The 19905-nt window shown below is 43.8% G+C and overlaps 1 protein-coding gene across 1 annotated transcript in view; it reads right to left on the minus strand.

Moving 5' to 3' along the window:
* Positions 1 to 19905, minus strand: part of tup (LIM1_Isl and LIM2_Isl domain-containing protein tup) — a 508313-nt gene that overhangs the window by 130453 nt on the left and 357955 nt on the right. Inside the window, exon 3 of the mRNA XM_067142241.2 lies at positions 16932 to 17218. Coding sequence (XP_066998342.1) covers positions 16932 to 17218 — 287 coding nt within the window. The remainder of the gene's footprint in view (positions 1 to 16931; positions 17219 to 19905) is intronic.

Consider the following 19905-nt stretch of genomic DNA (forward strand, 5'->3'; position numbering starts at 1 on the left):
CATAATTGGTTAATTCCGCTGGCACGGGGGCTCGGTGTATGTGTCGCCTTCATCATCATTTCATCCTCATCTCGACTCGCAGGTCGCCTTCCAGAGTCAAATCAAAAGACCTGCATCTGGCGCGCCGAACTTGTCTTCGGACACTCCCGGCACTAAAAGCCATACGCCATTTCATCAGGTTCCCTTGCAACTCTCTCACCACATACAACATTGTCCTCCACTAAAAGATCACGCAGTTCGCACACACGGCAGATGCTGCCCACCCTCGTTGAAGAGTCTGCCTTCTGAGGGCTGCACCAGGCTAGGAATTGACTATAGGCGCATATCAGGTTCCATCAAACAACACAATGCTAACATCAACACCATCATTGCTTGTATATAAGGGGCGATCAAAAATTTCCGTTGGGCAGCCGTAGAGTCCTGAACAGGGATGCCAATCGGGCAAAATCGCCATAAGCATTGAGGCACTCATCCCTCCGACGTGTGATAAAACACTGTGTCCTGCCGTAAAACAGGGCCAAATCCACATGTGCGACGTAGTTCGCACCCGCGACCCCACAGCTGTAGGAAAAGCGATAGGAAAAGAAGACGAAGAAATGTATTTCTGAGTACTGGTAACTCACTAAATTAGTTTTATTTATTTCTTTTGCTAGCGGTTTAACGTCGCATTTACTCGGATAGATTTCCGACGACGATGGGATAGGAAAGGGCTGGGGACTGGGAAGTAAGCGGCCGTGGCCTTAATTAGATACAGCCCTATCACATGGGAAACCACGGAAAACAATCTTGAGGGCTGCCGATAGTGGGGTTCGAACCCACCTTCTCCCACATGCTAGCTTAAATGACTTTCAAATCATGTGTTTCCTTCTCCGCTCGTCTCTGTGTAGCTGACACTCGCATTGGTAATTACGTTAACGAAGCTTCATGATATGTTAAAGAAAGTAAAGGAGGCTATACTGGCTCGCGATCCCAGTTTGCGAGGGAATGGGTATGAAGTGCTACCAGCACGCAGACATCGACACACACACACACACACACACACACACACACACACACACACACACACACACACACACACACGCACACGCGCACACACACACACACACACACACACACACACACACACACATATATATTCACATTTTACGCCTGTTGTAAAAGGCAACAAAAAGCGTATCGGCCTTGTATCGATTCCACTACATTGTTCACCCTCTCTCTCTCTCTTCCTCGCTCATTCCCGCCGGGCAGACGCAGGCGCCGTGGAGCGTCAACCTGGGGACCAATCCGCAACATGGGGCACGGCGCAGGTCGACACCGCGCGGCTCAGCATCGCCATCACCACTCTTCCCGCTTGAACACGGCAGGGAGGCACCTTACCTCAAAGAAACACTACTTCCCAGACTCAGTCGGAGATTAATTTATCTCAGTTAAACAGTTTCCGCTATGGCAGCAGACACACGAGAGAATCATATTCAGCTCCTGATGCTAACCTGATTGTCCCTGAGGGCGGTCACATCGTCCATGTTTCGCTTTGGATAACAATCACTTTAGAAAAGTTATCATCTTAAGTCAGTTATAAGTGTCAAAAGTACGTTAGCTTTTAATAGATACGGATAGGTGTAATCAGGACAACCCCTCTCTTGCACTTTATCATATGAAAACCGAGGACAGCTTTGACTTCCACTCATAGTGAAGTTTGACGCTAATTTGCATTTAACTTCTATATCTTCAATATAACATTATCACATATGAAAATTATCTTCTTCTTCTTCTTCTTCTTCTTAGCCATCCACTCTCCGCACATCTTAGTGGGTCCGTGGAAGCATGTATGAATGTGGCCCTTCCTAACGTCAACCCTGTGTGGAGAGATGCATTCACGATCGCATGTTTCTGGGCTGGTTGTACTGTGTTGTGTGTATATGAAGAGATGTGTGTTAAGAAGAATACAAACACTGAGTCCCCAAGTCAGAGAAATTAACCAGACGTGATTGAAAACCCCAACCCGTTCAGAAATCGGATTCGGAACCTCTGAACCGAAGGCCTCAGCCAAGGAACCGGATATCACAAATGAACTTAATATTATAGTATTTATTGTGATTTTATAGGAGGAGAAAGTTTTCAAAAGACTTACAACTTTGCTAATAAGTTAACTCGCCGAGATAGTTACACCTGCGAACAGAAGATCTGACCCAATCTCGTAGATTGCAATGGTGATTTTTCTTCCATGTGGTTTTCCGTGGTATCCCATTTTCACACCAGACAAATGCTGGGACAGTACGTTAATTAAGGCCATGGTCGTTTCCTTTCCAGTTATAGGGCCTAGCCCTATCTATCCATCGTCGCCATAAGAACTTTCTGAGTCAGTGCGACGTAAAACAAATAGAAAAGAAGAAGAATGTAAATATGTTTGCTATTCAATCCCGGTCAATGCATGTGAATTTTTATGTGAAAAGTTAAGTCGCCGTAGTTAGGATTCCACGTTAAGACTGTAGATTTAACTGATATGATAACGATATCAATACCTAGGTAAAAGAGTTGGCCGTGCGGTTAGGAGCGCGCAGCTGTGAGCTCGCATACGGGAGCTAATAGGTTCGAATCCCACTGTCGGCAGCCCTGAAGATGCTTTTCCGTGGTTTCCCATTTTCACACCAGGCAAATGTTTGGGCTGTACCTTAAGGCCACGGCCGCTTCCTACCCATTCCTAGGCCTTTCCTGTCCCATCGTCGCCATAAGACCTATCTGTGTCGGTGCGACGTAAAGCAAAACAAAAATAGGTAAAACTATAAGCTTGCTTCTGTTAAGTTCTTTGTCTAGGCAGGACCATGAAGTTCCTGTATGCACGTTAAACTTATGCACAGGTATTCGTTACTTAGCCGGTAACGATTCACTTAATGGACTTAGGATGTCACCCGTTTATCAGTATATTGTACTTGTGTGTAGGAATTGTATGTTAAAGCAGGTGTTAACATGAGCTCTGTAGTTATGAACATAACTATGTGGGTCTAGGATTGGAATAGGTGTCTAAGAACTAATATAAAAATAATATACAATAATTTGCTCACTACCGAGCGGAGTGGTCAAGCGTGTTAACGCGCTACGGCTACGGAGCCAAGCTCTGCATTCGGGAGACGCATGGGTTCGAACACCACCGTCGGCTGTCCTGAGAATGGTTTCCTATGGTTTCCATTCTTACTTCCACGCAAATGCCGGGACAGTTCCGATTCATAGGACACAGCCGACTCCTTCCACCTCCTTAAAGAGTTTCATTCACCTGCATTCATTTCATCTTCATTAGATCCTCAACTGAGAATTGAGGTTAGCGTCAGGAAGGGCATCCGGCCGTAAAACTTGCCATAAAATACATATCACCTCATCGCCGACCCCGTATCAAGAAACGGCAGTAAGGGGTACAGAAATAACAACAACATACCGGGATTTACTCACTGCGGTGGTGAAGAACTAGGGTAAAACCACGCATACAGAGAACATCATCATCATCATCATCTGTTTACCCTCCAGGGTCGGCTTTTCCCTCGGACACAGCGAGGGATCCCACCTCTACCGCCTCAAGGGCAGTGTCCTGGAGCTTCAGACTCTTGGTCGGGGATACAACTGGGGAGAATGACCAGTACCTCGCCCAGGCGGCCTCATCTGCTATGCTGAACAGGGGCCTTGTGGAGGGATGGGAAGATTGGAAGGGAGAGGCAAGGAAGAGGGAAGGAAGCGGCCGTGGCCTTAAGTTAGGTACCATCCCGGCATTCGCCTGGAGGAGAAGTGGGAAACCACGGAAAACCACTTCCAGGATGGCTGAGGTGGGAATCGAACCCACCTCTACTCAGTTGACCTCCCGAGGCTGAGTGGACCCCGTTCCAGCCCTCATACCACTTTTCAAGTTTCGTGGCAGAGCCGGGAATCGAACCCGGGCCTCCGGGGGTGGCAGCTAATCACACTAACCACTACACCACAGAGGCGGACATACAGAGAACATTTGACACCAAATTACAACCGGTTTGATGGATAATCCACTGCAAGGCGTTGATATTTTGATGTGACTGTCTACAGGGCGGCAAAGCACTTATCTGACGCGTGCTTCTTGGTTCAATGCTAGATAAAAGTGGGCTGTCTATCCTATGCGGTATGGGCGTGCTCTGTATTCTACACGTTTATTTTAATTTGATTCGGCTTCTTTTTCATCAATTTTCTAAGCCTAGAATATATTGTGTGTATGCTTTTATAGTCAGGAAGATGATAGATTCCGCAACAAGATTTCAAAATTAATTTATAAAGGAGACTTTTTGAGAGGTATATGACCCAGGTGTTCACTCAGGCAGCACAAGAAACGGGAACCAGGTTAAATCCTGGAGCAAAGATAGCCAAGGACTAGGTTAACCACCCTACTGTACTAAGAACCGACGTTACAGGTACTAGAAGCCTTTACCTTCATATCCTATACGAAGATGGTTTTGCTTTGCTAGGAAAACACTGACTGCAATATTTCTAATATTATATTCAGAATGGTAGCTCAGACCGAAAAGCGCTGGCCTGCTGAACCCAAGTTGGTGCGTTCTATCACGGCAAACTCCGGTAGTTTTTGAAAGTAATCAAATACGACAGTTTCGTAACGAAAGATTTACCGCGATGTAAATGAACTCCTGAGTAACAAAATTCCGGCACCCTGGCGTATTCGAAAAAAGTAAAAGTATTTAGTAGCAGAAATAATAATAATAATAATAATAATAATAATAATAATAATAATACTAATTGAGTTCAGTAGTGATTTATGTATCTAATCGTAAACCCATAATCTAGGATAGCAGGGTTTTAAAATGCATAGGCCTATTTATAAATAGCGAAGGTTAGGCAAAATATAGGCTAAACTAACCATTAAAAAATCCCGAACCCTTGAAAGAAATTTCTAGAATGTGTCTGGCAGGTAGGAATAACTCTGAGGATCCAAGAAAGCACAATTGAAACCGCAAGCTATCGAGACAAGTTCAAAGCGAAAGTAGATATTGTAGCCTATCTGTGCAGCTAGGGCGATGTTCGCACACCCTCTCTAAGTACATACACTCCCCTCATCATCACTGTGCCTTCCCTCCTGCCTTCGAGTTCGATTTTTCACACACTTCCTTGTCTTGTTAGCTAGCGGTTTCTCCACTAGCTCGGCTTAGCAGGTAGATTACCGCATGGTTTATGGCTGTTAATATAGAGCTTAGCTTTCAGCAGACTCCGTGGGGAACCGCACTACATTACTCCTGCTTCAGTGGGGAATATCTCTCTCCAGGGCTCGTCATTGATAAACTTAGCTTATGTTTGATTCCATGGATTTGGCAAGAAAATGTAATCCAGGGGATTTTCACGTTTCTTGCTCTTTGAACTTCTCTTTCTTCAGTAGGCCTTTAGTTGAATAAATACTCTTTAAAAGTATATGTACTTGACTCTTGTAATATAATAAAGGACAGACATCAGGTACAGAATGTATCACAATTCAATACTCAAACTTCTAGGGGTGATGGAAGAGACACAAAAAAAAAAAAAAAAAAAAAAAAAAAAAACGGTATTTCTTTTATTTAAAAACCACAGGTCGGAAATCAGTTTGAGGTGTTTTGAGTAAAACTCCTGTGGGTTACAGGCGAGGCGGCCAGTTCACGTGTCATGCTATCACTCGCTCTATCTCGCACACACATCACTTCCCCACCTCTACCTGCTTCCCGTCGCTCACTCCTGTCTACGTGGTGCTTAAATGAGAACTTTGACACCCCAAAATAGGAGTTAAATACAACTGGGCATCTAATTTTGATATGGCTGAATAAAGCATTCCTACTGAAGTCGTTGTAGCAAATCTAAATCAGATCGGAGATTTACAGTTGGAAGGGTTTCCTTGTTAGTATAGCTTTCCTGTGTCTTATATGTCTTATTCAGAGGTTTATTTCGGGGCTTTGTAGTGGAAACACGAAGGGTTTTTCTTACATTTCATAGCATAACGATTTGTCCCTTGTTAGGCGAATTTTAAAAGCCAGCTAAAGCCCTTTCACATTACTACTATCTCTTTTACATACTTCCTCTACGAAGTTTATTTGAGAAGCTGTATATTCAGCGGCCGGCCCCGTGGTGTAGGGGTAGCATGCCTGCCTCTCGCCCGGAGGCCCCGGGTTCGATTCCCGGTTAGGTCAGGGATTTTTCTCTCGACCTGAGGGCTGGTTCGAGGTCCACTCAGCCTACGTGTTTAGAATTGAGGAGCTATCTGATGGTGAGATGGCGGTCCCGGTCTCGAAAGCCCAGAATAACGGCCGAGAGGATGCGTCGTGCTGACCACACGACCCCTCGGAATCTGCAGGCCTTCGGGCTGAGCAGCGGTCGCTGGGCAGGCCAAGGCCCGTTCAAGGGCGTTAAGTGCCGTGGGGTTTGCTTCTATATTCAGCGCAAAATATCCTGGATTTATGTCACTAACGGACTAGAAGACATGTTTTGAGTTTCTGTGCATGCCTGTTTCAATGTGGTTACAGTACACTGCAGAAGAGGGGAGATCAGAATAAATCCAGCTAAGATATTTGTTTTTCGTCGTGCCTACTCAGACATTTCTATGGAGACGATGGGATAGGAGAGGATAAGTACTGGGAAGGAAGGAAGGAAGGAAGGAAGGAAGGAAGGAAGGAAGGAAGGAAGGAAGGAAGGAAGCAACCGTGGCCTTAATTAAAGTACTGCCCCAGCATTTGCCTGGTGTGAAAATGGAAAGTAAAGGAAACCATCATCAGGGCTGCCAACAGTGAGGTACGAACCCATTATCTTCCGAATGCAAGTTCACAACTACGTGACCAAACCGCGTAGCGAACTCGGTCGGTCATAATAAATCTGGGGCCTTAGAAGGGGCTTGCGTGGATTAATGACGCGTAATATTGAAAGAACGAATCAATAAAGTGGATCTACTTCTTCTCCGTCCGCCTCCATGGCTAAATGGTTAGCGTGCTGGCCGTTGGTCACAGGGGTCCCGGGTTCGACTCCCGGTAGGGTCGGGAATTTTAACTACCATTGGTTAATTTATCTGGCACGGGGGCTGGGTTCATGTGTCATCTTCATCATCATTTCATCCTCATCATGACGCGCGGGAGTCAAATCGAAAGATCTGCACCTGGCGACCCGAACTTGTCCTCGGACACTCCCGGCACTAAAAGTCATGCGCCATTTCATTTACTTCTTCTCCTCGGCCATTTTTCCAATTTCTTGGGATCGGCATCGATATGGTCCAGTTTTTGAACGAATTCACCTCCTGTCGCTAGCCCTATGTGGAGGGCTGTATTCTCTATTGCGTGTTTTTGTGGTGCGTTGGATATAAATGAAGACGTATATTAAGACGAACCCAAACACCTAGCCCCGACGTACTGTAGATGAAATAACCAAACGCAGTTAAAATCCCCGATGCTACTCTACAATGAAACAAAATGTTTAGTGAAGCCAGTGATTTAACCCACTAATTGAACCTTTCTTTTTGGGGCATTGTATCAATTCCAATTTGAGGAGTGAAGTTTGTTATGGGCGAGGGCCAGGGTGTGTAGCACAATCACTTCTCTATTAACGATGTTTCCGCTATCTGAGCCTTCCCCCATCAGCGATTATCATCATTTTACATCCGACTCCCTGGCTGAATGGTCAGCAAGCTGACCTTCGATTCAGAAAGCTCCAGGTTCGATTCCCGGCCGGGGTGAGGAGTTTAAATGCGTATGATTAATTCGTCTAGCTCGGGGACGAGGTGTTTGTGTTCGTATAATACACTTCTCTCCATCTTCACACAACGCAGCACACTACTAACCACAACAGAAACACGCCATAGCGAATACCTCCCCACCGAGCTCGATAGCCGCAGTCGCTTAAGTACGGCCAGTATCCAGTACTCGGGAGATAGTGGGTTCGAACCCCACTGTCGGCAGCCCTGAATATGGTTTTCCGTGGTTTTCCATTTTCACACCAGGCAAATGCTGGGGCTATACCTTAATTAAGGCCACGGCCGCTTCCTTCCCATTCCTAACCCTTTCCTCTCCTATCGTCGCCATAAGACCTATCTGTGTCGGTGCGACGTAAAGCAACTTGCAAAAAAAGAATACCTCCCTAAACATAGGGTTGGCGTCTGGAAGGGTATCCGGCCAATACACTGGACCAAATCCACGTGAAGTGGTGATCCCAATAAATTGGAGAAAAAGGCCAGGAGTAATAATAATAATAATAATAATAATAATAATAATAATAATAATAATAATAATAATAATAATAATAATAATAAGGTTATGCGTTTTAGCTTATGTCCCGCTAACTACTTATACGGTTTTAGGAGACACCAAGGTGACGAAATGTTGTCCTGCAAGAGTTATTTTATGAGGCAACAAATCTAGAGACAAGAGGGTGGCGAGTTTAAGCACCTTTAAGTACCACCAGAACTCCAAATTTAGCTCAAAAATTTGGCGCTCCACCGTCTTAGCTATTCATCCTCTGTGGATCAGTGGTAGAGTGTCGGCCTCCGGATCCCAATATAGCGGGTTCAAACCCGGCAGAGGCAGTGGGATTTTTGAAGGGCGAGAGAAAGTCCATTCGACACTCCATGTCGTACGATGTCGGCATGTAAAAGATCTCTGGTGACACATTTGGTGTTTACCCGACAAAATTAATTAAATCTCAGCCATAGACGCCCAACAGAGATTCAGGTTACTCTGTCTGCCATCTAGTAGTCCTAGAGTAAAACAGAACGTCGAAATTGACGAGCAGACAGCCAGATGGCGTCAGATTAAAATGTCTGCACATGGTAGCTGAGGCCATACGATTATTATTATCCCGGCAGTGATGGTTCTTCTTAGAGGGTGAATTCAGCAACCATGCCATTGAATAATCTCTCAATTTGGCCACAGGTGGTCATTAAATCTACTACTTTAAATGTCGGGCACGAAGAAATAAAGTATAGATAGATACTGTTGCTATACGGTAAGTAATGCAATGTGTGATAACACTGTCGTAAATTATAATAGGCTGTATTGCGACAGCAGTGGCGGTGTTAATTGTTTCAAATGACACTGCAACGGGATTGTCAACCCTATGAACATCGTAGGAACAGGAGAAGGTGATCAAACCCCTACCAACCCGGGGAAGCGTCTTAGGACCCGAGCACAAACCTGAGACGGCAGAGTGAAACACCTTGGCCGTTGGCCAACGCTCTGTTACGTCTGTAACCGTCCAACTAAACAAGTATAACTCTGGTTACTTCGGAAATTAACCGCCCTACAATTTACGTCTAACTAATTCTAACTGATGAATGTCAAGTTTGGTGGCCTCTTTGCAAGGTTGACTACCGTAGATGTATTGATGATTTAACACGTCGTATTCAAAATGCACAAAATCATATTTTATATACAGACCTACATATACAATTCGTTATTTAAGAAACTGACCCTCAACGGGTTTGCCATAAGACACAGTATTGCACAATATTTATGTTTTTGAATATAAATGGTTCCTTAAAAGAAGCACGTCCCAACGCACAACCGCCCCCGGCAAACACGGCTTCGTAGCTTTGCTTGAGGGTAAACATCTTCTACAACTCGACCATCATACCGGTATGGTACCCCTAACACTCCGTACACGAAGTTCATGTTATATTTCTCCATGATGTAATTGGATACTGGAACGTAGCTTGCCTGCTTCTCCAACCATTCATGGTCCAGTTTCCATGTTGACAGCTGCACAGTAAACGGGTCCGCCTCTGTGCTGGAGTGAGCGGGACGCAAACCGCTGGACGTCGGGCAGAAAGCCCTGCTGTTCTGAGCCTCCGGTATACAATTTGCTGGGAAACGGCAACCCCTGAGACGGCTGCAAACTCCGCCGACTATTGTCTTGCAGATGCACTCCGATTTCGTCGGGCGGTTAAGGCCAGATCGGTCCTGCTGGTCGACCTGGTACTGGCCTACGACTAACGTCTCCTGTGTCTCGAAATCGTCTCCAAAGCCACTTTGTGACACATTCAAGGATACGGTGACTTCGGTCTGTGTCTGGCGTGCTTCCAGGCGGCCGAGTATTCTACCCTGCAAAACGGGGTCCAAATGGCGTCGTTGTGCCATTATGTTGTCACGTTCACCACGAGGCTACACTCCGCACATACACGACTGAGGGAATATGGGGCGCAGGCACTGGCTGTGTTTACCTTGCGATTACGCCGCTAGTCAAAGCAGGGAACACTCCTTTCCTATACAGAGCGAACACGTAAGGTTGGCAGGTGCTCGTGCTATTTTCGGTCTATTTCCTGTTGCCCTGCTTACTCGTAACTCATGCTTAACTTTTGGACACTAGTGTATAATGGAAGCAATTTGAGATGTCCCATTGGTCCCATTGTCGCTAGAGCTATTGAACTATTGTTAGCCTTCTTTGCAGAGAATACGAAAGGGCACAAGACTACAAAGGGGATGTTAAGACAGTGCGAAACTCTCTCCTTTCTCAGGCAACAATAGAGTCATGTTAACATAATGCGTTTAACAAGAAAACGTCACTGCATGACAAGAAAATGCTTATCATACACGATACACGTGGTGGTGGCGGTTTTACTGCCAGGACTACTATTTCGATAAGTATGGAAGTAGAGATAAATGCATAACAATACACCACTGTGATAAAGCTGAACAGTTCGTAATAAAAAGTGTAACTGCTTCACAAATTCTGCTCGTAACTACTTTTCGTCCAAATCAGACAACGAGTTTCGAAATCTCTGTAATCTGGTCACTATACTCGATGTAGAGAGAAAATGTTGATACTGGTGTCAAATACGTAAATTGAAACAACATACAATAGGTAGACAACAAAGGTGGAGTTTAAATAATTTTTATTAAGTGCTAAGAACTGACTGTGTTTAGTGATATGCACTCAAAAATGAATTTAAAATACGAACATAACTTGGGTTATAGCCTACCTCTTTCGACGATGGCTCTCGGCTCGAACAGATATTTATTGTTCACAATTTATTTAAGCTTTAGGTACCACTGTGATTAGGATGGTGAAAGTATTCCATCGAGTGACCCTTAGTTTGCTAAATATCGGACTTCAAAAATGTACATGGGGTTCCTCAACAGAAATGTACGAAACAATATTGAGCATCACAATAAGCACATTTGGCAAAAGCAATCTCTGACCAATCCCCAGAATCACGTTCGTAAGTTAAAAAATCAAATGTCACTTCAGACACAGTCTTGAATTCAGCAATATATATGCGGTAGTATAGTGCCCAACCGCCTGCCACGAATGCTGAAGTATAGGGCGATGCACTCGACCAGACAACTGGTCATGAATAAAGAATGTGTTTTCATTATGAAAATGCCATTTCTCAGTTTGGTGACTAAATCATTGCAAAGAGTCCTTATAGGCCTATAGTCCGTTATCCTTCGTGCATATATTTTATACTAGAAGAAGAAATATAGGCCTGCATCCAAAAGCTATGTGCGTTTGGTTGTTTCCCGCGAAATGATCATGCTTTCAATGCCTTTACCTGGAAACAATTCATTTACTTATGTCATTTCTGGTTATTTTCTGTACTGTAACAAAGGACATTCAAGAAAGAGGACTTTAGGTGATCTTTTGATATTTCCCACTTAGCCTCCAATATCTGGTGGACGATTTTCTTCAACATTTTTACTGATTTGACTTTCGAGCCGAGAGTTTTTTCTTGAAGACAGATATGCATTATTTTTCGAGAGGTGCCCACACATTAAAAGTTCTACGTCTCTTGTATTACTATGAATTGTATTGTGTGCAGACTGAAGCAAGGCAACTGTTGATTTTTCCCTTTTCTAGATAATATCGAACCGGAAGTTAGTTCATAATCAAAGCCACTTTGATCAGAATTCCAAATGCAGTGTGGCTGAATTTGGAAACTTGCAGTTTTCTGGTTCACTTCTTCGTCAAAACGGGCCCCGCACTGGCGAATATCTTGGTCTTCTTTTATGGTGGTGGTGACTGTTGTTTCCAGGGGAAGTACAACTAGGTAATCATCCTTTCTGAACAAGTTAAGTGGAAAATAAATAAATAAATAAATAAATAAAATGGGTTGTTGTGTCTGAGTCACCAATCCGTAGACTGGTTTGATGCAGGTCTCCATGCTATCCTATCCTGTGCTAAACTTTTCATTTCTACGTAACTATTGCATCCTACACCTGCCCTAATCCACTTGTCATATTCATACCTTGGTCTACCCCTACCGTTCTTACCACCTACACTTCCTTCAAAAACCAACTGAACAAGTCCTGAGTGTCCTAAGACGTGTCCTACCATTCTACCTCTTCTTCTCGTCAAATTTAGCCTCTCCTCTCACCAATTCGATTCAGTACTCTTCAATCGTGATTCGATCTATCCATTTCACCTCTAGCATTCTTCTGTAACACTACATTTCGAAAGCTTATATTCTCTTTCTTTCTGAGCGAGTTATTGTCCATGTTTCACTTCCATACAATGCCACATTCCACATGAAGGTCTTCAGAAAGGTCTTTCAAATTTCTATATCAATGTTCGAAGTAAGCAAATTTCTTCCTTCCTTGCTTGTGCTAGTCTGCATGTTATGTCCTCCTTACTTCTGCCATCGTTAGTTATTTTACTACCCAAGTAGCAATATTCGTATACTTCCTTTATGATTTCATTTCCTAATCTAATACGACTCCTAGAAATCAACTGATGTGAGTCAATTTGTTAAGTCATCAGCCCCTAGGCAGGTTGGATCCTCAAAATGTACCACCGAATGTGACATGGTTATAAGGAAACATCCATAGCGGTGCCATAATAAGGCATACAAGTCATGATGACAAGTGAGGTACTTTGCCATCGCTTTCCTCATTGGGCCAGAAAGCATTTTTGTAGCAGGAGGAAAATTTTAACACATACTCTATAGGCCTACGTATGTGCTGTGAACGACTTTATAGTAAAAAATGCTCATATTTACCTAGTGAGCTAAGGGCTGAGATGATATATGTTCCATACAACCTCTGGCACTGAAAATGATGTCTTTGACCTCTAAGCAAATATATCCGTGTCTCCATTTAACGGCAGGTCGATCAATATACAGATGCCTACAAGATAAGCGACAAATAAAATGCATCAGCCCTCTTAGTACTCACTCGGAATCGACCTAGTCGCTTTCCTGGAGTCTTGAACTAAAACGATACCCTGTAACCACTGCGACAATACATGTTCAGTCAAATGAGAGAAGACATTATATCGTCGCTCGACCGGTAAAAAGTTGTATTCCACAAAGCTCTTCCTATCAATTATTCTCCTTAAGACTGGTCTCGCCTCCCAGCCACGTATGGATATGCAGTCCATCAGAACAAAGTTTGTTGTGTTCATTTTCCTACGCCCATGTGTAAAGGAAAATGAACCTTACAGTACCGTACTGTAGGAATATACGTTTGCATTACGTGTTTACGCACTCCTAGTGTACAATGCATGTAAGGTTCATTTTCGTTTAATCGTCGACATAGGAAAACGAACACAACGGACATTGTTCTGATGGACTGCGTATCCATATGTGGCTGGGAGGCGTGACCAGTCTTAAGGAGAATAATGGATAGGAAGAGTATTGTGGGATACAACGTTTTATCGGTGAAGCGACGATATAATATTCCACTGCTCATCATTTTGAAACGATTTTCCTTCTTTAAACACAAGCTAGTGCCGGGATGATGCACAATCCTTGTCCAAGGTAGTTACTGATATACACAGCAGAACAACACTAGACCCACAGATAACGCAAGCGTAGGTCTACGCACTAAGTACACGGAATTGTTGATGACGATAGTCCTAACACCTTATTTGAAACAGTAACAGTTTACAAGCCGATCTATCTACATACTAATTGTCTGGCTCCATGGCTAAATGGTTAGCATGCTGGCCTTTGGCCACAGGGGTCCCGGGTTCGATTCCCGGCAGGGTCGGGAATTTTAACCTTAATTGGTTAATTTCGCCGGCACGGGGGTTGGGTGTATGTGTTGTCTTCATCATCATTTCATCCTCATCATGACGCGTAGGTCGCCTACGGGAATCAAATCAAAAGACCTGCATCTGGCGAGCCGAACTTGTCCTCGGACACTCCCGGCACTAAAAGCCATACGCCAGTTCAGTACATACTAATTTATGAAAACTAAAGTCACTCAGTCCGGCCATTCTATATGGACGGTTTCCTTCATTCCCTTTTTAACTGAAAGGTATTCACGCACAGATTTGTCACGAGGTACTATAAATCACTTTACTTCCGCCTTCCTCAAATTATTTGATTCTTTTCAATTTTTTGTCTCTTTGAAGCAATCATATCTTTGGTTCTAACTGAGGTACGGAGTTTGTTTTAGCCTAAAAACACTCAGTGGATCAAGTTCTTTCATTTCAGCTCTTCATCATCATCATCATCATCATCATCTGTTTACCCTCCAGGTTCGTTTTTCCCCTCGGACTTAGCGAGGGATCCCACCTCTACCGCCTCAAGGGCAGTGTCCTGGAGCTTCAGATTTTGGTTGGGGGATACAACTGGGGAGAATGACCAGTACCTCGCCCAGGCGGCCTCACCTGCTATGCTGAACAGGGGCCTTGAGGAGGGAAGTGAAGATTGGAAGGGATAGGCAAGGAAGAGGGAAGGAAGCGGCCGTGGCCTTAAGTTAGGTACCATCCCGGCATTCGCCTGGAGGAGAAGTGGGAAACCACGGAAAACCACTTCCAGGATGGCTGAGGTGGGAATCGAACCCACCTCTACTCAGTTGACCTCCCGAGGCTGAGTGGACCCCGTTCCAGCCCTCGTACCACTTTTCAAATTTCGTGGCAGAGCCGGGAATCGAACCCGGACCTCCGGGGGTGGCAGCTAATCACGCTAACCACTACACCACAGAGGCGGACCATTTCAGCTCTTAACTATTCAAATTGGTTGATTCTGAGGAAAGTTATGAGTGCACATTCAATTTGACGTCTCATTTCTTCAACATGTTTTCTCATTGAAGCAATCATATCTTTCGTTCTAATTGAGTTATGCAGTTCATTTTTGTCTAAAAACACTCAGTGGATTAAGCTCTTTCTTTTGAGGTAATAACTACTTAAATTTGTAGATTCTGAGAAAAGTTATGAGTACATTTGTCTCCATGACGAAGAGCTTTGAAGGACTTCGGCGCGTAGTGTTGTTCCAAGGAACGTTTAATTCACTTTCTTTGTGTGATGTATTTTCAAGTGTTTTGTTGACATAATATTACATTCTATTACCACAGCGCGTCGACACAGATACGTTTTATGGCGACGATGGGACAAGAAAGGGCTAGGAGTGGGAAAGAAGCGGCCGTGGCCTTAATTAAGGTACAGCCCCAGCATTTTTCTGGTGTGAAAATGGGAAACCACGGAAAACAGTTTTCAGGGCTGCCGACAGTGGGGTTCGAACCTACTATCTCCCGAATACTGGATACTGCCCGCACTTAAGCGACTGCAGCTATCGAGTTCGGTGCGCTTTATTTCATTACCTTGAAAGTTTGTGAATACATCCGTGAGGATAGTAACGAACAACACCATACTTTGCACATTGCGGGCAGAGCCAGCGGGAAACTGCTATTCATAAATGGTGAATTCTACAGTAAACTTACACCATACTTTTTAAAATTCTGACTTGTAAACAAAAGTGCATTTATTTTATCAGAATTATCTACTGGGCCAAATCATTTTGGCTGTATTATTTTTAAATTTGTTTCCCCTATACCTCGTTTTTTTTATCTAAGGTACACAGAAGATAACACCATATTTCAAGGGCATCGAGTCTTATGATCAATGTCCTGTAGGCCACTGCGTTTCTGATCCGCGTTTCTTTGGAAAAGCCGTGATCCCTCCATATTTCTGTCATTTTTATCAGAGCTGTCAATTCTTCGACGATTTACAGGTCTCGACTGTTCACACATGGCAAAACAAGGATGCGATATAGGAAGTACACTTATGATATCCTTATCAGTCACTCATTGTATTCGTGGTTTTATTTCGTTGATCATATAGGCTATGAAAGTCCGACTCCTTGGCCGAATTGTCAGCGCTGAGGCCTTCGGTTTGGAGGATCCCGGGTTCGATTGCCGGCCGAGTCGGGGATTTGAATCGCATCTGATTAATTCTTCTGGATTGGGGACTGATTGTGTTTGTCCCAACACTCGCCTCTCCATATTCAGGAAACACACCACACTATCAACCACCACAGAAACACGCAGCAGTGAATATTCCCTCCACATAGGGTCGGCGTCAGGTAGGGCATTCGGCCGTAAAACAGGGCCAAATCCACATGTGCGACGCAGTTCACATCCGCGACCCCACGAGTGTGGGAAAAGCGTCGATGAAGAATAATGCATAGGACAGGTTTTATGTCATACCGTATTGTGAAAATTATTTTCATCGTCATCATCATTAACATATAATCCAGTCCAGCCCCGCGGTGCAGGGGGCAACGCGCCCGCTTTTCAATCGGCGGCCCCGGGTTCCATTCCCGGCCGGGTCAGGGTTTTATAATTGTAATGATTGTCTGGGGACTGGGTGTATTTGACGTCCTTAATTTTCCTTTCCTCACACACAAGATTCCACACTACCGCCATTCCAATTACACGCAGGTTCATAGAATATGGTGCCACTAGGGGAAAAAGATCCACATGGATCGACGCCCCGAACAAATAGCATTAAAAACATATAATCCAGCAAACACAATTCAACATCCAATTTAATGCCATGACGACTGATAAGCTGGCTTTTTAAACAACAGAACTGACGCCGAAGCCGAAGGAAAGGTCTCATATTTTATAAGAAATTGCAGAAGGCTTTGAAATCAATTACCCAATACGGGTTACATTTGATAGCAAATAATGAATTCAAAAAGGAGACATTCTCTTCACTCCTGAAAGATAAATACTACCCTTCCTTACCTGAGTTCGAGCCCTCGTTGTTGTTATTGTTGTGATGGCTGTTGTTGTTGTTAACGTTGGTGGTGTTGTTGTTGTTTTCGCTGTTGGTCGCCTTCTCTAGCACCTCGTGGTCCTCTTTACAGAACAGCCCGTCTTCCCGCAGCGCGAACTCGTCCCCAGGGATAAGATGGCGCTCGCACGCGCTGCAGCGGAAACACTCGATATGGTAGATCTTGGTCTTCGCCCGCATCACGAAGTCGTTCTTGCTGAAGCTCAGACCGCACTTGTCGCACTTGGTACCGAACAACCTGCAACCAGAAAGGCGTCATCTGTAGGTTTCCATACATACTTTTACACCAGAAGACACACTCAACTTATCAATACTATTTTCGACCTGCTGCTGTCATTTGGATCCAATAACGTTAACAAGGCAATCTACTGACATCCACATACATCAAGATGACAGGCATTCTACCCTGAATGAAAATTTAATTCAGGTAAAATAGCCCGATGAGCGTTTGCATGATATCATAATTGCATTATTATTATTATTATTATTATTATTATTATTATTATTATTATTATTATTATTATTATTATTGGGGCCCCCGTGGCTCTGACGGCAGCGCGTCGGCCTCTCATCGCTGGATACCGTGGTTCAAATCCCAATCAATCCCTGTGAGATTTGTGCTGGACAAAGCGGAGGCGGGACGGGTTTTTCTCCGGGTACTCCGGTTTTCCCTGTCATCTTTCATTCCAGCAACACTCTCTATTATCATTTCATAGCATTTATTAGTCATTAATAAATCACCTTGGGAGTGGTGACCCCATCTAATAATACCCTATATATATGTTTCATTCATTACATCCCTGACCCGGTCAAAAACTGGTTGTAGGTTTTCATTATTATTATTATTATTATTATTATTATTATTATTATTATTATTATTATTATTATTATTTTGCAAGTTGCTTTATGTCGCACCGACACAGACAGATCTTATGGCGACGATGGGGCAGGAAGGAGCTGGGAGTGGGAAGGAAGCGGCCGTAGCCATAATTAGGTACAGCCCCAGCATTGGCCTGGTGTGAAAATGGGAAACCACGGAAAACCATCTTCAGGGCTGCCGGCAGTGGGGTTCGAACCCACTGTCTCCCGAATACTGGGTACTGGCTGCAATTAAATGACTGCAGCTACCGAGCTCGGTGATTATTATTATTATTATTATTATTATTATTATTATTATTATTATTCAAGGTAGTAAATGCGTGTTCGTTTCACCCGAAAGGACATGGGTTCGATTCTCCGATATTGGCGGAAACATTTTAAAACGAGACTTCCATTTTTTGATAGGCATAGGCCTATTGTCCTAGGGTTCACTCATCCCATAGAAGAAATAATTACAAGAGGCAAAGACATACTCCAGTATCCCACATAGTGTTCAGGTTGCTAACAGCGGAAGCATTTACCTTCCACACCACAAGGGTCTTCCATATATGTGCAGAAAATTGCTGTTAAAGGGTGCCTATATAATTTTGAGAAACCAAATATTTCGTTAATTCACGATCCTTTCATTACTTCCTTAGTTCAAACCATGACTTCATCCAGATAACAGTTGCTGTCAGAGCGGACTCGCCAAATGAAACCATGCCTTATTTACGAGCAATGAAATGGACACCCTTTTAACAACAGTTCGGAATACACTTCACCGGCTGTCGTTGCAGTAAATATTGATACAGGTTATAAAGCAAACGTTACTATTATTAAGTCCATTCTGTGTTCCATGTCGTACGATGTCGTTATGTAAAAGATCTCTGATGTTAGGCGACCCAAAAATGTAAATACGATTTTCTCCAAGTGCTTGCGTGCAGTAAAGAATATCAGACACTGGACAGCTACTGCCAGTGCCGAGTTTCGAGTCGCTGACCCGTAAAACGTGGTGCTTCACATCTTGAGTTAAAAATCAGCTATGGGTCGCCCAACAGAGCTCCAGTTTCTCTGCCATCTGCTAAGGTAGAACGGAACGTCGATACTGGCTCGCAGCCACTTTAAGTAAAATGTCTGCAACACCGTTCTGACTTAGACCAAAAAACCACTTTCAAGGCAAGCTGTTTTTCCCTCCACCAGTGTGGTAAATAGAAATTTTTCTGACTCATCGGGTATTCTCGGAAATAGATGAGTAAAGGGGCATAGTTTTCACCGCAGAACTCTCATTTACTCGCCCTGAACAACAAAAAAAGGAGATGAGAACATACGATTAATATAATATTATTAATTTTATTACTTGAGCCGATGATCTAGAATTTGAAGCCTTAAAACAATCATCATCATTAACACCGTACATTTAATTTCTCTTCATTCCTGAGCCTGAAAGATAATTCTGTAATTTTTGGATGACTTTCATGATTCTTTCTAACTTACTGATGGCTTTCATAACCAGTGGAAATCATGTAGGGTAGTAGTATGAGCAGCTGGATCTATCATTGCTTTAGGTACTTTAGACAAGATTAGCCAACTAATCAAGTGTTTGCCTGCTGTGAAGAAAACTACACACTGATTAGCTACTGTGGGCACCAAGTTTCGAACCACTGACCTATAAAAGGTGGCGCTATACATCGTGAGTTAAAGTGTTCGGGTACAGAGATGGATTTCCGAGTGGAAAGATACACCCCTCCCCTACTTCTGTGGGAGAGATACAAGACGCAGACGTCGGGTCGAACTAACTGCAGGAGAGCGTCTTCGCTTTTAAAATGCACAATGTTTGCTGTACTACTTGATTCCCTTCTGCAAGTATAGGACGATGTTTTGATAATTGACTGGTAGCGATGCACAGATAACAAAATTAGAGAGGCGGGCTGATTTAGTTTGACATGCTCCACGTCGGCTGAGTGACGCCATTCAGCGTCATCCAACACCTCCCAGTGTAATCGATATACCGGGAGCCTACACGTGGTCCAGAATGTTGACAATCAACTCAACTGCTCCAGTGAACAA

This window comes from Anabrus simplex, chromosome 1 (genome assembly GCF_040414725.1).
Source record: "Anabrus simplex isolate iqAnaSimp1 chromosome 1, ASM4041472v1, whole genome shotgun sequence".
Lineage (NCBI taxonomy): Eukaryota > Metazoa > Arthropoda > Insecta > Orthoptera > Tettigoniidae > Anabrus > Anabrus simplex.